Source organism: Haemaphysalis longicornis, unplaced genomic scaffold (assembly GCF_048455015.1).
Source record: "Haemaphysalis longicornis isolate Haplotype H1 unplaced genomic scaffold, Haemaphysalis longicornis Haplotype H1 scaffold_4, whole genome shotgun sequence".
NCBI lineage: Eukaryota > Metazoa > Arthropoda > Arachnida > Ixodida > Ixodidae > Haemaphysalis > Haemaphysalis longicornis.
In genome coordinates this window covers 43,271,499-43,294,639 of record NW_027526361.1, presented here as the reverse complement: position 1 = coordinate 43,294,639, position 23,141 = coordinate 43,271,499, and the positions used below count along the sequence as shown (strand labels likewise).

Sequence of the window (23,141 nt, the reverse complement as noted above, 5' to 3'; positions counted from 1 at the left end):
GGTCCTTTTGTCATCTTCCAGTCTCTTCATGGCCATGTTTTTGTTGCAACCTGTATTGTCAAGGTTGGAACTGAAACTCTTTGTGTGCCCTATGTGCTTTAATTTATACTTCACTTGCTTTGCTTTTTGATGACGCAAAGAAAGAAATTCAAAGCGGATAACAGATAAAACAGGTGAAGAGTGTTTCCTTATTTTTGTTTCGTTGAAGGAGTAGGGTAAAGTAGAGTAGAGTAGGAGCAAGCTTAGGTGGGCACTAATTTCTGTCAGCAGGAAACCCGAAATGTTGGGCTGGTTAGTATTCAGTATGTTTTTTTTTCCAGTATATGGAAGAAAGACACCTATTCTGTTGGTTTTCAAGCAATAAAGAAAGAGTCTGCACTAGCTGAAACAGAGAAGGGAACTTATATACTCATAGAAAGTGGGGCACTTCTTCACCTAATGTCTAATTTATATCGTAATTGATTTTATCACATAATGCGGCATGTGCCCAGCTCCAACAAAAATTTGTGTTCGTGCATGAACTCCAGCTGCATGAACTCCAGCATAAACTCTGCTTTGAAGTAATCTAAATTATTTCTTAGCCAATCACTCGAATGTGGCGGCGGTGTAGAATATGAAGTGTGCCTAGCGTTCAAGAAAAAGTGATACCTGATGCATAAATCCGTTCGCTACATTGTCATTATCACCTGGTTCTCACTACCCAGGGTGGTGGTCTCACCATCAAGTAGCAACTTGCCAGCCACAACTTGCGTCGTAATTAAAAAGCTCTGTTACAAAGGTAAACATTTGGTAGTGGTAAATTTTCATAGCTTTGACATGACTCCGTATTGGCCCTGAAGCTTATGCAGGAAGCAAAAAGCCTGAAAATCAAATATTGGCAAGGCAAGTTTTCTTATATGTCAACCTACTGTTGCCTCTTATGAGACTAAGCCAATATCAGAGGAAATTAGCTGAAAATGAGAAGCTGTTTGAAGGTTCAACATTCATTGCTGATATCACAGTTGCAATACCAAAAAGTGAATTTTGTGTTCTAAGAGGTTAGTGGAGACTGAAATAGAGAGAAGACTTGGACTACGTCTTCACTTATGCTTTCACACATGCACGCAAGCATGCAATAATTTCGCATTGTTTCCTTCACTGTGGCATGCTTTCAATAAGACCCTAAAGAGGACACTCAATGCCACAACCTTGCTCAACAATGCTTGCTTCTCTGCCTCTTCTTAAATTATTTTATCGTGTTATATTGAAGCTGCCACGTGTCCTGCTACCATTGTCCTATATGTGGATAGTGGATGAAGCAGATAACGCTATAGCCGTATGGGTCCCTGCTATAAACGTTTCTGTGTCTTCCATTGTTCTATTGCATGGCCTTATCTTTAAGAGTGGAGTGTGCTACCATCTTTGATTTGGTGCTGCTCTCCACGCTGATTATCAGAAGTAACTGCAGTGTTCTTTAAGCTCCAGTGTCCCACTTCTGTGGAAAGTCATTGAGAGCTTTATCTTTATCTGCAGTATGTCCAGATTGCAGTGGTATGTGAAGCAGAATTTGCTGTGTTAATATACCTCCTGTAATGCGGAATCGGTTTTACTCAAGAGTTTAACTTAAAGGTGAAAAGTTCGCGGACTTTGGCATTAATCTTAATACTACAGCTGCATAATAATGGAAGCGTTGTTTCGTGGAGGTAATTCATCGGCAGAATTGTAACTTTGAAGGCCACGGGAAAAAATACCTTAAAAAAAGAGTAATCGGTATGGAAAGGGAATGCAATTGACAAGATTGGAGAGTGGAATCAAAGTGTTGCAAGGAGGCTGGGTGAATTCCTTTTCATGTTGATGATGGTTGGTTTTTAGTGGCGCAAAGCCAACCAGGGCACAGAGCACCAAACAACTTTATAGTCATGTTGTAATGCCATGAGAGTCTGAGAAGGATACAAATTTGTGGCTTAACACAGATGGAGGCTTCCCTTCAGCCATGAGGCTCACTGTGGGGGGTGGGCTAAAGAGTGATATAAGGGTCCTTGCAGACCACTATTTTAACACGAAAGTGTTTTATGCTGAGATAAGGTTTCACTGATGTCATATCCTTCACGGAAATGACGCCAGTACAACGAACAGAGGATAAACGGCAGAAAAACTTTCATTGACGAAGATGGTGCTGCCTTCTAGGAGAGGTGAAGTGAAATAGTGCATCATGACGCTAGCAAGTGCCGACAGTTGGCGCTTTGATCATGTTTGGAATATAAACGCGTTCACGGCCCAAGCCACGAACTCTGCCTCTCGCATTCCACAAGCTGAGCTCGTCGCAACGCAACCATCTGCCGTACACCCCACAAAGCAGGACTGAAGTGGTCGCAACTTTTCCAAAGCGACCCGCCAGCAGTACGTCGCTCGCCAAGCACACCCACAAGACAGTCGTCGACCCACAAATCATGCTCGTTTCGCTGCACATTTCACTTTCGTGTTTTACCGACTCCTACGACAGAGGAATCAACCACAGTTTTTTTGTGTGTGTTATTTTGGAACCATCAAAACCTCTGCAATTAGGAATTGAACCTGTGACCTTGTGCTTTGCAGCACAATGCCTTAGCCACTGTCGCCACATTGGGGACTTGGAAGGGAAGTCCGTTGGGGTGGTGCAGTTCTGTGACCAAGGTGCCTACATGACATTTTATCGTAAATCTTGGAATTGCTAATGCGGCGGCTGTGCACTGAACACTCCATATAGCTTTTTTTATTCTTTTTTTTTTTCGAAGGAGTTATGTGTACAGTGATGGTGTTGCTTGATTGCTCTGTTGTGCCACACTCTGCAGGCTGGACTGGCGAGCGCATCTGCCTAGCGGGGGACAGTGCCGGCGGCAACCTGTGCCTCGTGCTGTGCCTCAAGATGATCCAGATGGGGCTGTGCCTGCCGGACGCCCTCTTCTGCGCGTACACGCCAGTCATGCTGAACGCCCACCCGTCTCCGTCCAAGGTCCTCACGTGCATGGACCCGCTCATACCGCTCGAGTTCCTGCTCACCTGCGTCCACGGTGAGCCTGAGAATCTCTCTCCCATTTGCCTCCTCTGTTTCAGGTTTGCCAATTAGATTGCTCGAAGCAAAATATATGACTGTGTAGAAGCCATACATATTATGACATGGCAACAAAGGGGATGTATTCACAAATAGTATTTACAGTAATAAACGGGATGGCAATGGCAGGTAAGGCAGCTGTAATGTTTTAGAAACAGCATGCACACCAACATAAGCGAGCGTCTTTGTCTTCCTCCTCCAGCCTATGGGTCCGCTTATCCCAGAGGCGTGTACCCGTAGAAAGGGGTTGGCCACCAGTTCAGTTGATAGTTAAAGTAGCAGGGAGCCAAGGGAACGAGCATGGAACAATATTTTTTAACAGCGGAGCTGTTGTTACTGTCTGTAAGTTTGCCGTTGCAGGAAAGAATACCAAGAAAATGCCAAGCGCTCGTGAGTGCGTGCCTCGTGGCGACTGCCAAGTGTCCTCGGCACGGGCAGTGGATTTAGCACACACACACAAGAAAAACCATCTAAAATTTTGAGAAGTGAGAAAATGGCAAGCGCTTGTGAGCCCATGGCTCGCAGCGACCACCGAATCCCCGGCTCGTGCAGTGGCTTTAGTAAAAAACAAAGAACCCTAGCACTGTTGTCAAGCACTACTGCGCATTAGAAAAAAAAAAAAACAGTGCTAATGCTAAAGGTGAAAAGACACCTTGCTTGGAAAAGGTCACCGTGGCTCCCGCCTTTTCTAGAAGCTATTATGGATAATTGGAGACTGTACCAATTGGAGACTGGAGGCTACGACTGTACCAATCCTTCCGGAGTCGACTTGCAGATCCCACCCCCGCTGCCTCGAGTCGATGATGAAGAGCTGGTGGAAGTCTACAACGCTGAGGATGACTTTGCATCCACCACTCGTTGTGAAGATGACGACAACCTCTTCTATGCACATGACGGCGATTACGAGCTCCGCAACTATGCAAATAAACAATGATACTGAAACTTGACTATGTGTCTGGCAATGCTCACCTACAACATCTTTGCCATCAAGTCTTGCGCATGACTGCAAGCTTCCCTGAATCTTTTTTCGCCATTTGGATGGGCTCAGATAACTTGGGAGCTTTATACAAATGAGCAAGGTGCGGGTGACAGGCGGTTTCGTGTTATTGGTATTTGGAGAAAGCTTATTTAGCATCGCACACATGCCATTGCCTGGGGGAAGGTGTAATGACACAAAAATTCATCTCCTGACTGCTCATCTTTCAAAGATGAGCACACATTAGTTTTTTGACAGAAAAATAACGAAGGACTAAAGAAAGCAGTTGTGTTTTCTCCTGCACATGGCAAAAGAAGCTGTCGCTTTTACTTTTTTCTGACTTCCTAGAAGGGTGGCCAAGTGGTACATGCACCTGCTCAAATTGTGGCTGAGGGCCTGTGGCCGGAGTTGAAGGAAGTACTAGTATTCAAAGTTTCCAATTACTCGTAAATTCTAGTGGTATTTGGAACTTGGATATCTGAATAAAATTATTCATTCATAATTACTTTACAGTCAATCCCGGATATATCAAACTCCAAGAGGTTTGCGAAATACAGTAATCTCTCTTTTGCTCGAACTTGGATATCTCTAACTATCGGTAAAGTTGAAACTTTTTCTCGCCGTGCATTTACCTCTTATAAGTGCTATTTATTTGCCCCCCTTTATCTCGAAACATTTTTTGGGGGTGGGACGACGGATATCTCGAAATGCTGACAGAGAGGACAGAAGGCAAGGCCCTGTTACAGGCAGCTGATAAGGTCTCCGTTCTAACTTGTAGCTCCTACTACACGCCGAACGCCATCAAGAACGGCAAATTTACATGTATAGTTGGCACTGTAGAAGGCCAATGGATTGCTGGATTCATGTCCGATGCCGGCATCGTTTAAATAGCTGTGGATGACGCAGCTGATCATGCGGACGACGAGGAGCGTCGAGAAGTGCCTGTGCCGGCAGAAACGTGAAACATGCTGTGTTTGCTTCGCAACAAGGTAGAATGTAGCAGTGGCAACCAACAATTGATGCGATGCATTGAGCAGCTTGAGAATGCTCTTCTGGGACCAGATGCGAACACGAAATAGGAGAGCACCACGCGGTTGTTTCTTCCACAAGAATAAAAGTTCCCTTTTAATGTGAGTTATTTTGCCCTGATCACAAAATCTCCCCTGCGCAGCGGAGCTTTTGTTACCAGCAATAGTTCTTATTTCAGTGACCTGGTCACGTTTTCGGCATTTCGCTTAACTCAAAACTCCGTTTACCTCGAAATTTTCAGTGAATTTTACGACTTTGAATTAACGAGGGATTACTGTAGTTTGATATATCGATAATTAAAAATACAAAATACGCCGATCTGAAGATTATCTGAAAACTCCGCACATCAATGAGAGCTTTCTGAGATAACAACAAGCGGTGGCTCCTTGATTTGTTCCTCAAAGCACGGAAAATACGAAACACGGTGCGACGACCACCGAATTTTATTTAGCATGAAAAAAGTCCATGAGCTTCACTTGCTTTATCATCTGCGTCATGAAGTTCACCAAACGGTCTTCAAGCCTATTAATAGCACTATTCAAATAAGAAGGCCCAGTGCCTATCCACTGCGCTGCCACTGCCACAAATTACGCTGAATGCTGACGCAAGCTCGGCTGCTGTAGGTGGTTGGGAACATCATCAGGGTCGCTAATAAGGTCCACTTCTTTGGTAACGGCGATTTCCACCGTAATCTACGCATTTTTGCGATCCGCCACAGCCTGCATGTTGTCGTCAACACTTGTGCTACTGCTGCAAACGAAATGCCGCAAGGGAATTCTGACAGTTCTCTTATTCACTCTTGAAGCACTCAACGCCATCGTCTCCTGTATTTGAACACCTCTTGTCTGGAGCCACAACGAAGCCACTTTGCTGAACCAGCTGCAGGGACACGCACAGGACACACTTCGGAATGGTCGGGCTGCGCTGCCTTCACCTTACGTCAGCTTGTTGCACAGTGTTGTGCTCACATGTTGTGGGGACTATGTGGGTCCCCATGTCGGCCGTACAGCGCCATTAGGGCTAACTGCCCAGCACCGCGGACAACAGGGACACTGCCTCGGCTGCAAAGCCGTGCAAGCGCACATGCAGCGCGCCTCCCTTTTGTTGATCACGGTGTGCGGAGTGCCGGCCCTCTAGCAGCCGGCTTCCCTGCCGGCACTCTTCTCCACCGCTAAAGACCCTCCTGTCTCAACCAAGGTTATGTTCGAAAGTGGGATTGCTCTGCTTTTTTTCTGCGGAGGCCTGGAACCACGCGGGTTGGACAAATGAGCTGGTGTTCCTCGACCCGAAGACGAGGCGAGTCTCCCCTCGCGGGCCACGGTCAGCTTAACGAGCTCGTGGGGACTCCGCCTCCCGCCCAGGCTTGAGACAGCCTGTCCAGTGCGTGTTCCATTTTATAACTGAACAATAAAGCGTGGTTTGTCGACATCGCCTGGCTCCGAGCACATCCTTGGCACCTCCCAGTGAGTTTAACGAACCCTCAGCGCTGTGGGGACTGTGGCCGTTTTCTCGTGTTCTAGCCTGCTAGCGGGGTCAAGTCGGTGCATTTGTAGCCACGACACCCCACATTCTGGCGCTCAATGTGTCCACAACGTGCTGCGAGGCATTTCGAATTTGAAATGCCTTTGCAACTGATGACTACTTTTCACTGGCCTTGACCTGTCTAATGATGTCTGCCTTTGTTGCTAAATCCAAATTCTTCCGTTTTTTTCCACGACCATGGCTCGGAAGAAGCGGCGCCGCAAACAAAACAAACACACACCATGCCGCACCGGTCTCTCTGCCAGCAGAGCTGCTGTTGCGTCGCAACACCTCCCGTCAGTTTCCCCTTCTTTCACATCCAGTCACACCCTGTGTTCTCATTGTCATAAGTAGAGGCCGGTTTTTTAGGCATTATAACAGCAAGTTTTAGGCGCCAAAAATAGGCAGGCAAAAAAAACGTTTTAGGCCTCCGTCGTAAATGTAGGCAGTGAAAATTTTAATTTTATTGCAAATAATTTCAAATTAAGACATCCATGAACTTTATCTACGACAGAAGAACGATCCATTGGCTTAATTCAACAAGTGCACTGCTCACATTCAAAGGACACCAAAGTGATTTGTAAACATTATGGGATTACTAGCGCAAATTGTAGTCTGGAGTCTCTAGGCCACGTTTCAACCACTCTCGCTGTGTTTATGCGACTTTATTCACTAGCGAAATCAATTTGGAAATGCTGTCCTCCTCTCTGCATCCTTCTCGCCAATTTCCTATGACGTTTTGTATGATGTCAAAACAAGATGGCTTGGCTTGAGTGTGCTACTGCACGGCTCGTTGACCCGCTGACAGAATAGGTCGGCCCAACGTTTAGTCGGCCGGCGGCCGGCGGGTCGTCACAATCCGTTTACTCAGTTGAAACTAAGCCACAGCACGTCTGTGCTAGGGAGGATGTGTCTTTAGTTTGTTAGTTTGTAGACTATATCATGCTCTAAGCTCAAGTCGCTCCACACAAGCGCACATGCGATGCTTTGCTTACTGGTATGCTAGTAGAAAAAAATCTAAAGCCAATTGAAGGTGGGAGAAAAGTCGGTGAAGTTAGTATAGCTACTAAGGAATTAAAATCTACCGAAACTTTTATCGTACAGCATAAAACCAGGGTGCGGGGGAGCACTATTTGTGCTGGGTAAACTAGCACAGTGGTCAGCAGCACGAACACACGAAGGAATACAGTCGCTAGACATGAGATATTGTGGGAATTTGGGGGATGCTTACTGCATGAGCGCTATACATTCTTCATCTTAGCTGCCGGTGTATTGTTTTGCAAGTCACGAGTTCGAATACCCGATATAGTGCATTTTTTTTTTAAGTTGATTTATTTGTTTTGGGGCAATGTTTTCTATGCTGAATTCACCATTTCTTGCGCTGTAACATTCCTTGCCTGTAACGTTCATTGCTCCATGAGCGAGTTCGCTGAACACGTGCCGATCGACACTGACGTGCTGGCGAGTTCTCATTGGCGTGGTGTTGCCATAAGCACCGACTGCTTGCGGGCACAGTCCCGGATCAGCCGACCCTTGGACTGGTGCGGACACGCCTCTTACGATACAGTCACGAACCAGGCAAGCTACAGAGATGGGGGAAAGGTGCATCGCATTTGAACGTCTGCGGTGACGTGGAGGGCATTCATCCACTGCGTGCGCCTCGACTAGTGATTGTCACAATTCCAAACCATGCTGGTAGGCTTATCTGACGCAGTTCACAGCCGAAAACATGGAAGAAGCGTGGTATACCAATTACTGAGATATCATGAATGCCCAGCCATTGATAACTTCACATGACAAGCATGTTGTTTCACAGAACTGAAACCGAAACTGGTTTGAATTCTGATCTTGGATATTGTCCAATCACGTAGCACCTTTTACTGACGTCACTGCTGTTAGTTCGTGCGTCGCCGCAAACCGTGCATGGTGGGATTTGTTCTTTCAGACTTTATAAAATAAATACCACCTTATCGCCCGGATAAACGATGGAAAGTGTGTTTGTTTGAGCCAGTGCAGGAGCTTGACAAATTCCCTTCAGTGTCCCTTTCATGTTCAGTGGCCACTGTTGCTTGCTTAAGTCGCATATAATGAAAAAGGCATGTAAAAGAATGCTTGAGAGCTGTGAATGCTGATTTAAAAAAGCACTACTTTATGTCTGCCTCATGCAATTTAATTATGGCACAACAAAAGCAGACACAAATAATAAACACAAGAGAGACAATGATCAAGAAATTAACGTGCTCTTACAAGAGGACTGTTAGGCACAGCTATAGTAATTTGTTCTCATATGCAATGCTATTATCCAAATCGGTCAGGCAAGATGTCCCAACATTTCCAAGTACACTTCCATACATTTGAAGAGCATTTTTCGAAAGGGTTTGGCAGCTGAACAAGTTTTTGAGGGAAATGTGTGTTTTAGAGCCCGACATCTGTGTGAATTTTAAGGCATAAGCAAATTCGTCTGTGCAGTGATGTTTTGCCATTGGCTTTTCAATATGAATGAATGAATAAATTTATTATAGAAGGGATGGCACTCTGGCCTGTTGGGGGAAATAGGGGAAGGGGTTCAGGATCGATAAAGCTTAAGTTCTGTTGACGAGGTAAGCTTCCTTCACGAAGGCCCACAGTCCAAGTAGCACGTCGTTGGCGTTATTAATGATCTGCTAACACATGTGTATTCGATGCTCACCCGTTGCGTTGAAATAGAGTTGGATGATGCAACTGCGCATGTTTGAAGAAATCAGTTTGGAGAGCACGTGGGACATAGTCTGAGAATCACTGCGAAAATTGTGGAAACAGTAGCAAACTACCACCATCTCCTGTATTTTTAGATTCAAAATTGTGCCTCTTGTCACTCAGAATGAGCGTACCATTCCACTGCTGCTAGTGGTTGCATTCGGGGAGTTGGTTGAACTGAAGGACTGGGTTGAACCCCATAGAGTTTCAAACAATAACGATCTCAAACTGCACGTGAATGCGAAAATTGAGGTTAAATAGTGTTCATATAGGTGCCGATTTTGAAACTACGGATTTATGAACACTTATGGGCATTTAGGCACAAATGCCCAAATAGGCATTTAGAGACGCTGTAAAAACACCACAAAAGTCCTTCCTAACATCTAATTCGTGCTCATGTATCGAAGTTGGCCAATAAGAGTGCAAGGAACAAAATAGGCATTTAGCTAAACTCCGGTCTCTAATAATTCAATATATCCGGGATCGACTGTATTTTAATTTGAAACTCAAATATGCGGACATTCCTAGTTTTTTTCTTCTAAGTTCGTGCTTGTGATTTTTCAGGAGCCCTAGATAAGTACAGTATTCCCACCTTATAATAATGAGGATATATTTGATGCCATGCCTTTGTCTTATTTTGCAGCCTACGTCGGTGTGGATTCGCCTGACAAGATGCGGCACTCAGGCAACACGTCCCAGAACAACACAGCGACTTCAGCGGTACCATTAGTGCCTCAGCCCGAACAGGACGTCCTGAATGAAGGATCGACGACAGACAAAAGCATACCGATGAAATGTTTGGCCGCGAATGAAGAAGATCCCATCCAAGACGAAAGGCCGCATGTAGGTGGCGCCGGGTCAGAGAGACTGGACAATCTGCACAACAATGATGTGGAAGGTTCTCGTTTGTCAAACCCTCACAACCTTGAAGATGACATTGCTGGAGAGGAGAACGTCATTTACGACGTCTCTCTTGATCCTCCGGATGCTGCGAGGTGGAAAGCTGCTGAACTGAGCAAGCAAAGTGTGGACAGGGCTCCCAACAATTCGAGAAGACGGCTTCCAAAGACTCGTCGGGATGAGCTGCCGTGGTTTCACCCAGACAATCCAACCCGCCTACCGACTTTGGAGGCACTGGTTGCAAGGGCAGGGGATCCCTTAATGACGCCCTACCTGGCTCCAGATGACCTGCTGAGCAAGATGCCTCCAGCCTACTTTCTGGTGAGTGATGGCTTGCCCTCGTGTAATTACTTGCCTTTTGTTTTTGTCCGCAGTTGCCACAAATTGTGCGGCCAGATTCTGGGGATGCACATCAAAACTGAGCATGTCCTTACTACTGCTTGGCTTGGCTAGTGTTTCAAACACAGCTTCGGTTGCTAGATACAGGTTCTGTGACTTATTTATGTATTAGTAGTAAAACCCTCGGTAACATTCATGAGCATAACAACGAAATCAACAAAGGTAGTACAAATAAACCGTTTTTTGCACAATATTAGACAAAACAAAAAATGCAGCAAGGAAATAGAACTACACCGCAAAGCATAGTTTACACACTGCTGACTGTGGCATTTTTGAATGGCGTGTGATCTTCTATGATTGCTGTTTAGTGCGGTAAAATTATCCTATTCTTATGATGTACGGGGAATAAAAGACTGGGAAAGAAGTGTTTGTTCAGCATGATGCTATGCCAACCTTATGAGCATGATCTAGGTGAGATTAACGTACAAGGGAGGTACATTACTTACCTGCTTGTATACCAACAATGTGGTTTCTAGTAGCAGGCATGCAATCTTACAAAGTTTAAACGTGAGTGGGGGTTTTGAAAAGCTCTAATGGCTTTGCAGTGTGTAAATAATGCCATTGTGTATAATGCTCTGCAGCTTTACTAAAGATGTCCTTATACCCAAGGCAGTTATCAAAAATTGTTATCAATTCACTGTTTGAAGTTTTAGAATGGCAGGCTCTGCTTTTTCAGCATTTTTCTGTTTTTTGAATTTAAGGTGTTTTTTGAAACAGTGCTTTGCTGTGAATTTAGAAAGTTTTGGCCCGATAGTTAACACTACATTAATTTCCATGTGCCTCTAGAAAGGAACCATAAATGTTATAATCTAAGCAATTCATGCATTATTTTACTCTAAAGTTTCGAAGAGTATGATGGTCCTACCTGCGAGGTTTGTGGCCTGTCTAATTTTGGCTCAAGCAGTCCAGTCATTGCCAGTAATGAACTGCCTGTAGCTACTATAAACAAACTAGTTGATGAGGTATTTTTAGAAGAATCAGGCACTATAATTTAAGACCCACATCATGGTAGTGCTAGAAAGCCTGAATAATTACAAGGTAACACTTTTCAGACGTAGCCAGCTGAAGCTGAACTCGCTGTGGAAGACACGTATGTGGTCCCCAAACCATTGCAACGGCTCAGTGGCAGAGGCGCGTTGTATACGATATTGCGGGCTTGATACCCTGCTGTAGTAGCTGTTTCTCTGATTGAGGTAAAAAGCAAAAACACTGGTTTGAACTTTTGATGTGGTTCCTTGTGCTGCATGTTGATAAGCTCTCTTACGATGGTCTTTGACCAAACCTCACAGACTGAAGCAGGCTTGAATATAACGTTCATACGGCCAGATTCTAGCCGTAGGGCTCCGGGCACGGCTCTGGGCACGGCACAGTTAATTAGAATTAACTGGAGAGTTGTGTGTGCGCAGTAGTCTTATACAAAAGGTTCGTACTGAAACTGACCATTGTGCTGGTTGAGCTGGTGCTAAACTCAGAGGAGAGTGCATTTCATCATTATCATCACTACCGCCAGCCTGTTGTCTGCTGCAGAATGAAGCCCTCTCCCATAGACGTCCAACTACCTAGTCCTCCTATCCTGCTTCAACCGGATATGTATTTCGTGTTTCCCCAATTTCGTTCTTCCGCCGCCAAGTTGTGTGCCTGACGGTCTAACCCCATCCCTTGTCTGTAGCCATTCAGTTTCTTGTGTGGCTTACCTTTTGCCGGTCCTGGACATCACATGTCTGGAGCTGCTTTGCTTTTTTTAAAGACGATAGTCTTTCTTGGGCTACTTAAACCCAGAAATTTTGGTCTGTCTGTATGTATGTCTGTTCGTCTGTCTGTCTGTAACTTGATTCAGCCACCCGGCCGAAGTAATATTGATATTGCGCAATAGTCTTATATACTCACAGCCACATGTAAACGTCTAAGCCCAGTTTATATGTTCATACTTGTCAACTTTGTTGAACAAGAACAAGACATTACGCAAATATAAGACAAGAAATTAGTACACAAGGGATATTTACAGTGTTCTTTTATTAAAAAGTTCATGGATGCTTGGTTTTTCGATAACAAATGATATTCTACATCTACTGCAGAAAACCGCCGCCTCCTGGCGGCATATGAAAAATCACGCGGCAACAGCAATGAAAGGTTCCACTAGCTAGCTTCCACGTTCTGCTTGGAACGCACGTTGAGCACGGCCACGCGGTTCTATAAACCTTGAAGTCGGCCGCCTCCTTTCACGCGCGTCTCGGCCGTACTGCAGCGCTGGCATCGAGGAACCCGGCCTGTAGCAGTGGAACGCCGTAAATTCAAATCACCTTGAGCAAACCCTTGGTGTGTTTACCTTGGGATGAGCGCGACGGTACAGGAACAGCATGAGAGGGGAGCGGGAAAGCAAAAGGGGGCATTTCCTTGGCAAATGTCTACAAAGTCTATCGTCTTTTGACGACATTTGCAACAAAAAAAAACAGATACACGGCCTTTTTTTTTTTTTTTTTTTTTTTCACTTGAGCTTGGATGTCTTTCACACTGCTAATCCATGGCACTTGCTTCCAGCCACCAAGTTCTACACTTGCCAACTTTCTACAGTCTTCAAGTTTCTAGTGAACAAATGTAGCGCAGCAGAAACACAAGAGACGGAAAGAATACACACGGACGTCTCTTTCCGTCTCTTGTGTTTCTGCTGCGCTACATTTGTTCACTATGAATTACCAACTAGCCCAGTCTACAGCTTTATTCAAGTTTCTGCCTTTTAAGAGGGCACGTGGGACCTTGATCAAAAACTTTATTTTTACAGCTTTGATGATAAAAATTGGAGGACATATGTAGTTTCTTATTCTGATTGTAATTTGTTTTTGTTTAATATGACTACATCCAAATTTATTCGGATTTTTATATTTGATTTTTTTACAGCTTTTGTAAAAAAACTGCTAGAGTGATGCAGCTGAACAAAGTACCAGCGAACTGTGTACAAATCAAGGAGTGCAATAAGACTCTATCTGGTCTGAAGCAGAAGTTATGACCGTTTAAAGTTTGGGCTTGGAAGGCTAAACCGGTTTTTTTGGTTCCAACCTTCCAAGCCCAAACTTCAGGCGGTCGTAACTTCTGCTCCAGACCAGATAGAATGATACTGTTAGTCTTTTTTTTACTACTTGATTTGTGCACAGTTAACTGGTACCTTGTTCAGCTGCATCACTCTAGCAATTTTTAACAAAAGCTGTCAAAAAATCAAACATAAAAATCCGAATAAATTTGGATGTAGTCGTTTTACACAAAAACAAATTTTATATCTACAATCAGAATGAGAAACGACGTATGTCCTCCCATTTTTATCATCATAACTGAAAAAATAAACATTTTGGCTTAAAGGTCAACTGCACTCAAATATTTCTTTGTCCAAATTTGATCCAAATAAGCAGTCTAAGCTCTTAAAATCACCTTGGCGAAATCCTAAGCTTCATAAGCACACTGAACTCTAGGTACCGTCGTTCAAAGTAGCTCCGTGCAGACAACGTTTGCACCTGGCAGAGAGTCGCCGAAAAAAGTTCCAAGCGTAAAGTAAAAAACTGCGCGATTTTGGACGGCCACGAAAAGGGAGGGCCGTCCAAATCGCGCAGTTTTTTACTTTACGTTGAAGATGCACCAACTCGCCCACCAACAAGTTCTTCTAAGTTCCAAGCGGCCTGTGGCGGAGGTTGGAAACCTGTCCCATGGAGCTTGCGCTTCTCCACCGACTCGCACGGCGGAGACGCGTTCTCCCGGGGTTTCTCTTCTACACCACCGCGCTGTACCACCGCCGCCATCACATGTTTCAAACTAACTGCATAGGTAGCAATATCCACTTTTTTTTTCAGTGCAACAAAAGAGGTTAGAAGCCTACAAACTATACACGCCCTTGCGAAAGTTCTGGAGCTAGCAAAACTCTTTTTACTTGGAAATAATATTTCTACTAAAAAAAATAGTGCGACACGCACACTTGCCTTACATTTGTCATTCCTATTGCATCTATCACAGAAGAAAAGGATCTTTTATAAATTCTTGACTACTTGCACTTCCGCGTCCAATATTTGCAATATTTGGGCTGGGCCAATGCCACCTCCATCCCTTAGACCTGTCCAAAGTTTTGCGACCTAACTTGTACACGCGGGTATAAACATTTGTGAGACTTTTGCTTCACTCGCTAAGTGAACCAAAATCAGCCTTGCTCGTGGTAACAAATACATCCGCGCAAATATCAACTGTCGTCTTCGCGAAGTGCGAAAGCTAAAAAAAACTGCTCCTCTCATAAACAATAAACCTGATTTCTTTCAATTCCCAAATGAAGTGTTTACGTTTGTAGAGCACTAGATTTAGTTTACTTGAAAGTAAAATGTTTTCAACTGTGCATGCCTCTGGTGAAAGTAGAAAACAGCGGTAGATAAGTAATTTTTTTCGTGTTTTAGTGCATCATTTAGCTGTGATCCCTTTTAGAATTCGATTTTCGATGTGCAGCAAGGCGAAAAATACTGGGCTGATATTCACAAAGTTATTTGCACGTAATGTATAGTAAAAATAGTGATTGATCTCTGCCCGCCTGCGGTTTATTCTCTTCAAAGAGAGCGGTGTGACAGCCGAGGCGCCGGCTAACCAAAGCTGCTTTTCGATATCGTACGAGCAACTAGCTTTGTAAATCAGGGCCTGCTTTTTTGCTCGCAATGTCACGTATTGCTACCACGGCCGTTATTCTGATGGAAAAATAACTGCCGTACGGCCTACTTCATCTCGATTGATAGCAACGCGATGTTGGAATTGCTCCTAGCTCCATTATCCTGGGTAAACGTTAGTGGAAGTTCTTCTGTGGAAATAACAGGGAGAAACACGACGCTACCACCCACATTTGAAGGCGGCTCTGAGCGACTGTTGGCTCTACTGCGGCGCTTCCGTTCCACCACGTACGTCACGCCCGGCCGCCGGTAATGGCCGCCTTTTCTATTCAGTTTCAGTTCCAAAAACGCCAATGTCGTGAGCCGTTTGTGTCACTCGTATTCATATTTCAAATGTAGTATTTCACATTTCGCACTCTTTTTATGTGCACTATTAGGTGACATTATTTTTACGTTGTCGAAAATTAGAGTGCAGTTGGCCTTTAAGACCAGTGGGCCACTTTCATTTGTTTTATGCTCTTTTTTTATGATGGATGCAACGTACACTTGTGGAGTTGTTACCAAAGTAACAGCTAACTGACACACTGGACCTCTTTAATCTAGAGAACAGGTCAAATTTAGAAGAGGTTACGTGACAAAGGGCTGCAGTCGCGTCGTCAACCAAATAACTGAGAAATCTGCTAAATAGAACAAACCCCTTAGTATTATCTTACTTACTATGACTTGCAACGCTCACTAGTTTTCAGGCGATTACATCGTCAAAACAATGACTATTGGCATAAACGTTAGTATAAGGCTTGATTCATTAGGACGTTGTGCTCTTTATGCGTACTTGATCTTTAACCCCGGGTACCAGAAGAAGGTTGTATAAAGCGGTGAATACTAATAAGCGTTGCAGGTAATAGTGAGGGCGGTAGTACATTGCCTCGAGAGATAGTGAAAAAGTATTCGATGGGTTCTTGGAAGGCATATGCAGGGAATGTGTGGGCGCATCAATTTTTGTGAGAGTGGTAAGTTCCCTATACTCACTGCATGAGAAAAGGAGAAACATCTTGGAAATTACTCACAGCCTGTCTAGATAGAGTACTTTAGGACACTTGACTGAGAGGAGTTAAAAATTCAAATTATGGAGAATGCTGCTTGAGCCGTTTGGCTTTTTGAAACACTGCAGAGTTAACCATGCTGGTCACCAATGCAGTGATTGGGACGCTAAAAAATGGAGACTTGAGTGTCTTTTTCTTTTCTTGCGTACACTATGGCTAGTCATGAAAGGCATCTCTTTCGCATGCTGTGTGGCCATACATGGATGCTGTTACCTAGAAAGAAACCTTGTGGGCCGGTTCAAGGTGTTGTGCGAGCACTGTGGCAAGCCACACTGCATGTTTTAGCCTAACCCTTAGCGAGTTCTTGTGAGCTTTAGGAACTCCTATATTTTTCTTTCTTTTTAAGCCATTTCTGTTGAGCTTCGGGGCATCCATATATATGGGCCCATTGTGTGCTTCATTGACTGTCGAGATGATTCACGCAATCGCTCTGTCTCTTTACTGTTGCTCTCTCATTGCAGTGCCTTCACTTGGACCCAACTTTGGACGACATGATCATGCTCGCCAAGAAGCTCCGCTCCCTCGGCTGCCGAATCACCGTCAAAGTGCTGGATCACCTGCCCCACGGCTTCCTCAACCTCTTCCCGCGTGGAATCGAAGCCCAAGATGGAATTCAGTGTTGTGTCGACATGCTGCGCTCTGCCCTTCAGATGGAAACATTGGGGGGCAAATAGGTATTTTTGATACAGCCGCTATTCATCCCGACGGAAAAGGGGCATTTGGCGTTTATACCGATTTTTCTGTTACGGAAACTGTATTTTTTGACTGGTCAGGCAGTGCGTCGCACTTATGTGGTTTTGAAGACTTTATACTAATATGAAGAGCCTTAAGCAGGCGTATATATTTATGCAGTTCGCATTGTTGGCAACTTGCTATGGGGGACTATGCATTTTTTCAAAATGCCAAAAGTTGTTTGATAGCTTAGGTTATATATTATAAACGTCTATTAACCCTGCTTGACTGATACATTTTGAAGCAGGCCAAAAAAGGCTTGCATACGCCTGCCAGAAATATTTACTACTAACAGGGTATTCCTTACTGTAGTGGTTGACAGGCTAAGATAGTGGGAAGAGCCCTGCGATCACGAATTAGCAGTACTGGTTTTGCACTAAAGAGAACAAATAACGGCATTATTGCCATGTACGCACTCTTATTTATTCAGAACATGTGCTTAGTGACACAAGGAAAGTATTTGTTAAAAATATGAGGGGGGCAGGAAAGGAGAAATAATAATACTCAAAGCAGTTCTGTTAGCCGCTGGCTCTGGGAGCCGTACATTGTTATATGGGAGCCACAGTTGTTATATTTTCTAGGATTTGAAGACTGTTTTTAGGCAGCCTTACTTAGCATATCTGGAAGCATGCTTCTAATTGAATTTTATGTCAAAGGGCTGTGTAGCAATTTTTGAAAGAGAGAGAGAACACACGTAAGTTTTCTTTTTCTTGTTAGCAAAATAATGTTTATTTTGAGAACAATCAGTATACAACGCATGTACATACATGATGTTTCGTGTTATGTGACAATCGTTGCACTCTTTGCTATTTTCGGCTGGCACTTTCGTTGACAAGTCATGTCTAGAAGTCAAGCTAAGGTCTTGCTGTCTTCGTTACCTTCTCAGAGATATGTGTTACAATGAGCAAGTTGAAATGATGTCCCCTAGGTGTTGCATCGATGTAGTGGAGCATGTCTACTTCTAGCCGTATTTTCATGTGTGTCGTTTTCACATTTTTCTTTCCAAACACATTTGTGCCCTCGTTAGCGTAGCGTCATGGCCACATCACCTGTTCACCTGGGTCCACTTGCTAGAACAATGTTTTTAGGAATAAGGAACAAATGCATACTGTTCAGATATTGTGTTCTTTAAAGTGCATTTTAGCACGGCTTTTGATCTTTATTTTAGATCAGAGCATCAAAGTTGCCGGTTGTTGCACTGTTTGTCATAGTGCTGCTCACTATTGTTTGTAACAGTTTGGTCACATGCTTGCTTTGCTGGTGTCAGTTGCTCGGTAACCGTTTTAAGTTTGAACTTCATCAGAAAAGCAGTGCTCAATACACAACAGCCAGAAAGTCGTCGGTGGTGTCACAAACGTTGCAGATTAGTCTTTCTCAGCTCACATCCTCTTGTTGCTTGTGAAGACCTGTTCTTTTTGTCTGCGATTGCAAAGCTACGAATTTTTCCCCAGCTTCATGCCGTCCTTTTTTTAAACATCAGGTTGCAACTATTGGTGACAAGATGTTTGAGTGGCACCCTGTGGTGCAAATTGAGGGACTGGCATGCCTGCCGTCTGCTGCTTACTGGCCACGGGTGGCTCGAGTGGCTTTTGAGTGTTTGCAGCCTTTTTTGGCATCAGATGACAATGTAACTGGAAGTAATGCGAGCCCATTTTTATATAACTGCGGCACCCTAAAGAGCCTTTCGCGCTGCTTGTTTGTTATTCAGAAGGGCACAGAAAAAAAAATTCATGTGCGAGACAGTGCCATTTTGTTCTGTCGCCCACACTGGTTAAAGCTGATCTGCATTTTTTATTGGATGGACATTAGCTGCGCCGTTACCTTGCCAGGCCGGTCCAAAACAAGAACAAGAGATGCAGTGCAGATACACTTTCGTGTGGGCAAAGCTGGGCAGTGTTGCTTTGTACAAAATTTATGGGACGAACACATGCCATTGTGTTACAAAAATTTGTTGACTAGAGCTATGAAGACTACCTGTATTCCCTCGCAGGTAAGCATAAAATGTGCAATTTTTTAAGGGAAAAAAAATGCTGTGGCTGGGATATAGCAAACAACGAACATGCGAGTTCCTGACCTTAAATCGCATAAGTGCACTCCGTTCTTGTTGCTTATTGAAATTGCTCAACCACAGGTTCGCAGATTTTTTTTTTCTTATTATTTTTTGGAAGAATTGCAAGAAGCGACAGATAGTCATTACATTAAAACCCGGTGATTTGTATCCAGTTATTGCGCTTTCCAAGAGGCCACACGATAAAATCCGAGCCCTGTTGTACGGTTTTTTTGTTTTGTTTTTTATAACCTTTTTTCTTCCCTCTGTCTGTGTTCTTCTGGGGAGTGTTTCAGTGAAGTTCTACAGTGTTAGGTATTGCTCAGATTTGTGCTTGAGTAGTGCAATGCACTTGAGCATGACATGTTATACTCTGTACATACACTGGTTCTACTTAACTACCTTCGGTGTATGTCTTCTTTGCAGAGCGGAAGCAGTATGTTCAGTTTTTTGATGGCATGGCATTCCGTGTAGAGTACTTGCTGCATCCAAAGACGTTTCTTTTGTACTTTGAGAGGCGTATAAAATGTCCAAACACTCCTTTCCCAGCTCCTCTGTGGCTATCCTGCGTGACGGGCGTTGCCGCTTGCGACGTGCCTTTCAAGAGAACTTGATTTCTTCTGTCGCGTACTCCATTCTCGGGGACAGAGCCACACAAAATGCTGGAAAAAGTGTTAGAAATGTATTCGTAGGCAATACACGTTGCAAGTTATACTCATTTTGGTGTCCACGTGAAAGTTTTTGCTGTTGTGGTTGATGGAGTAATTTTAGAAAGAAACGTGATTGTTGTGGACTAGGTAAATGTTATGAAAGCCTGAGTGCTTCGTGTAATGGTTTTACATACCAGATGCACATGTACTAGCGTGATTCCACGAGAGGACAACATGCGTGTACACGCGCATTTTTTGTTTTTTGCCATATATTTATGAGTTATGCGCAAGCCAGAGAATATTTTAAAACTGCAATCCGTTTCCCTCTAGCGTGCATACATTGTGGGGAAAAAATTTGCGAAGGTGGCGCGGGTGACGTGCAATTTCCAGCGGCTGCAGTTTTTTCCAACTTTGGGGCTGTCCAACAGGGTAACAAAACTCTGTTTTGTTACCCTGTTTGTTGTTTTTGCTAAAAGAAAAGTTACTCCTGCAAAGGCATGCTTTTTGGTGGGTCTTTGCCGTTGGCGCAGCTGTGCTAGTGCATTTTCAGTAAAACATCGCAAATAAAAAAGATTATAATGGGGATTTATCTTTTAGAAGGACATCGAAGGCCGAGAAGTCCCTGGTGCGGCCGCAGAATGCGAACACACACTTTGGAGTGCAGAGCACTTTAGGGGCTCGCCTTATCGTCGTAGCTCGCTCGCTAGACCCGGCGTTCCGTCGTAGCGGCTGTCGTCGCGGCGTCACCCATAGGCTTCGAAAGCCAAGCGGTTTATGTAGTCATAAGCGTTCGAAACTCGTGAACCGCTGGCACTTGTCGTATATCTCCCCGTTGTTTAGCGCAAATAAAACTGCAGGTACATCTGAGGCAAAATAGACGTAATTAACCGGCAGCGCACGCATTCATTTAGTTAGGAACACTGGTTGGGTTGGTTTTTACGATTAAGCGAAAAAAAAGGGGGCAGTGCAACGCCGGAACGTGTGGCAGGAAAAGAAAGCACAAAAGAACAGAACTCTCACTGGCGCAGTTTAAGGCAGGGGGCGTGCGAGCACTGCGAAGGCGGGAAATTCGAAATGCGTTGGGTGGTAGCAGTGAGCGGATAACAGCGCCGCAGTCCATTATTGCGAATCACTGCTCTGCACTTCTGACAGTTTTCACATTGAGTGGAACGGCTTTAATTTTTTTTATCAAAGAGCGAAGCCAGAGAAGCAGCGGCAGTAGCGGAGTGCACGGCCACTGCCTCTGGATGAGAGCGCGCTTTCACACAGCGGCCGTGACACGGCACAGAGATGCGTCTTGCGGCGTGATTTCAGCCGTTTAAAGTTTCAGTACAAACAGAATGATCCAACAAGTTTTTCAGCAGTATTGTTGGGCCTCCAGAGGAGTCTCGTTTCCACAATTTTGAAGAAAATCAAGAGCTGTTTTTTTATATTAAGTTATGTATAGAAAGAGAACAGCTGTCAATATTTTTTTGCGTATATTTACATTTTTTCTAGACAAGCGATATTTTACAAATATGTTTAGATATATCTTACCTATCCATTACAAGTTGGTCACAATTGCAGATACGGAGGTGGGGGCGTCAAAGTAAGTGACGATCTAGCGTCTTGGCCGACCACATTTTTTCTAATTCTTTTGTTCTCAGCAGAACACAAAATTTGTCTTGACCTATTTGTCATTTTTGTGTAGTTTTTAGTTCCAAACAAATTTTAGTCGGAATGATCAAATCTTACCGTGCGCAAAGCTACAAAGTTAGAAAAAACTGCAGCCGCCGAAAATCGTGCGTCATTGGCTTGCGCATAACTCATTAAAATATGGGAGAAAACAAAAAAATGCGTGTGTACACAAATTCGTTCTCTCATGAAATCACCCACTGATTGTTTCTAGTGTTCTTTTGCTTGTTGGCACTTTGATAATCTGCACTACTATTTGGTGTGCACCTTGTGTTGTGAGTTTCAGTGTCCAGAAGCTTTCTTTTAATCAATGAGGTGAAGTTCCTGTTTTGCTTTTCTGCTGTTTCATCTCAATCATGCGCCCTGATGCGATACTCCCACAACTTTTCACAAGGATACAATACGATTTTACATCTTTATGTACTAATTTTTTCTGTAAAATATGGCTAACTTATTTTGCATCATAGCGGATGAGTTTTGTGAGAATATTAAGCTTTAGGTCAACAAAAAAAGTGTGAACCAAAATAAATGAGAGGTGAAGCAAATAAAATGTTCTATTACCTTCTACATCTTCACTGTGTAGTTCATCTCCATTGAAGAAGTATGTTTTCTCTCTGAAACAACAGGAACCAGCTTTCGGTTAGCTCATTGCGAGACCTTTGATGCACTGCAGAGGCAGACAAGTGCGGATCAGATGCCAGCTGCTTTGTACTAAGACCTTTAAATATTTTCAGGCTGGCAAAGTTCCTGTGGCCAATGCCTCATCAAATGTCTTGTAGAGAAAACGTTTCTGCATAGCCTGATAGTACGAATTCCGGTATTAAAAAGCCTGCATACGGGATAATACAGTAAAACCCTGTTAATTCGGCCCTTGTTAATTCGGACACGGCGTCTCGTCCCGTCCAAATTCTGCATTGATGTATGGCCAAGAACGCATTAATTGGGACAGCTAGATTCGGCTGCAGGTTAATTTGGACTCCCCACCGAGTTCAGGTAAGAGAACAGCGGCGCATTCCGCCGTGGGCGCACTTCAACTAATTCGTATTCGCAGCAGAAATCAAAAGCGCACCTAAAAAGCATAGAGGAAGTTCAGAAATAGTGATTTTCTCGCACATTACCTTCACGAAACAAATGGCAATCACAGACTCTAAAAAAATGTTTGGTGATGTTGAAAGCATTTTTTAGTTATGACGGCACTCGCGATAATTCGGATGCTCGGTTAATTTGGGCATACTCTTCCATCCTGTGAAATCCGAATTAAGAGGGTTTTACTTTAATTATTTTGCAGTTGGTATATTTTAGCAACCGGTCCCAATTAGTAATGCAATTTGGTCAAGTTCTTTATAGAACGAGCAACTGTGGTTGGTCTGTTATTGAGGGAAGCCTCACGGCCACGGGGGTAGAACCGTTTTTTTTTTTCATTCCGTGTTTTTTGCCATATGGCATATTAAAAGACTTGTTAAAGATAGAAGAGAAGAAAGTATGGATTAACCTTTATCCGTCTGATAAACTCTGGGTGTAGCATTCGGATTCATGCAATTGAAAGAATGAAATTTGGAAACTCACATCATGGTGGATCCCGAGTTGATGAAGTTGCTGTTGCTCCTTCGCGATCGTGACCACCGAGGGGAGTGTTCTCCTTCAGGCTCCATTTCAAGCGTTGACTCTGCGAAAGATTG

The 23,141-nt window shown here is 43.9% G+C and overlaps 2 protein-coding genes across 2 annotated transcripts in view; one reads left to right on the top strand and one right to left on the bottom strand.

Annotated features, from left to right (window-relative positions):
• The window catches only part of LOC144178601 (hormone-sensitive lipase-like), a 30,344-nt gene extending 8,317 nt beyond the window's left edge, over nucleotides 1-22,027 (top strand). The window contains exons 6-8 of the mRNA XM_077706564.1: nucleotides 2,811-3,029; nucleotides 9,976-10,553; nucleotides 16,821-22,027. Coding sequence (XP_077562690.1) covers nucleotides 2,811-3,029; nucleotides 9,976-10,553; nucleotides 16,821-17,033 — 1,010 coding nt within the window. The 3' untranslated portion in view covers nucleotides 17,034-22,027. The remainder of the gene's footprint in view (nucleotides 1-2,810; nucleotides 3,030-9,975; nucleotides 10,554-16,820) is intronic.
• The window catches only part of LOC144179735 (cell adhesion molecule Dscam1-like), a 251,484-nt gene continuing 248,004 nt past the window's right edge, over nucleotides 19,662-23,141 (bottom strand). Inside the window, exons 35-37 of the mRNA XM_077708177.1 lie at nucleotides 23,029-23,128; nucleotides 22,024-22,076; nucleotides 19,662-19,800 (exon numbers count right to left, since the gene is read on the bottom strand). Coding sequence (XP_077564303.1) covers nucleotides 19,739-19,800; nucleotides 22,024-22,076; nucleotides 23,029-23,128 — 215 coding nt within the window. The 3' untranslated portion in view covers nucleotides 19,662-19,738. The remainder of the gene's footprint in view (nucleotides 19,801-22,023; nucleotides 22,077-23,028; nucleotides 23,129-23,141) is intronic.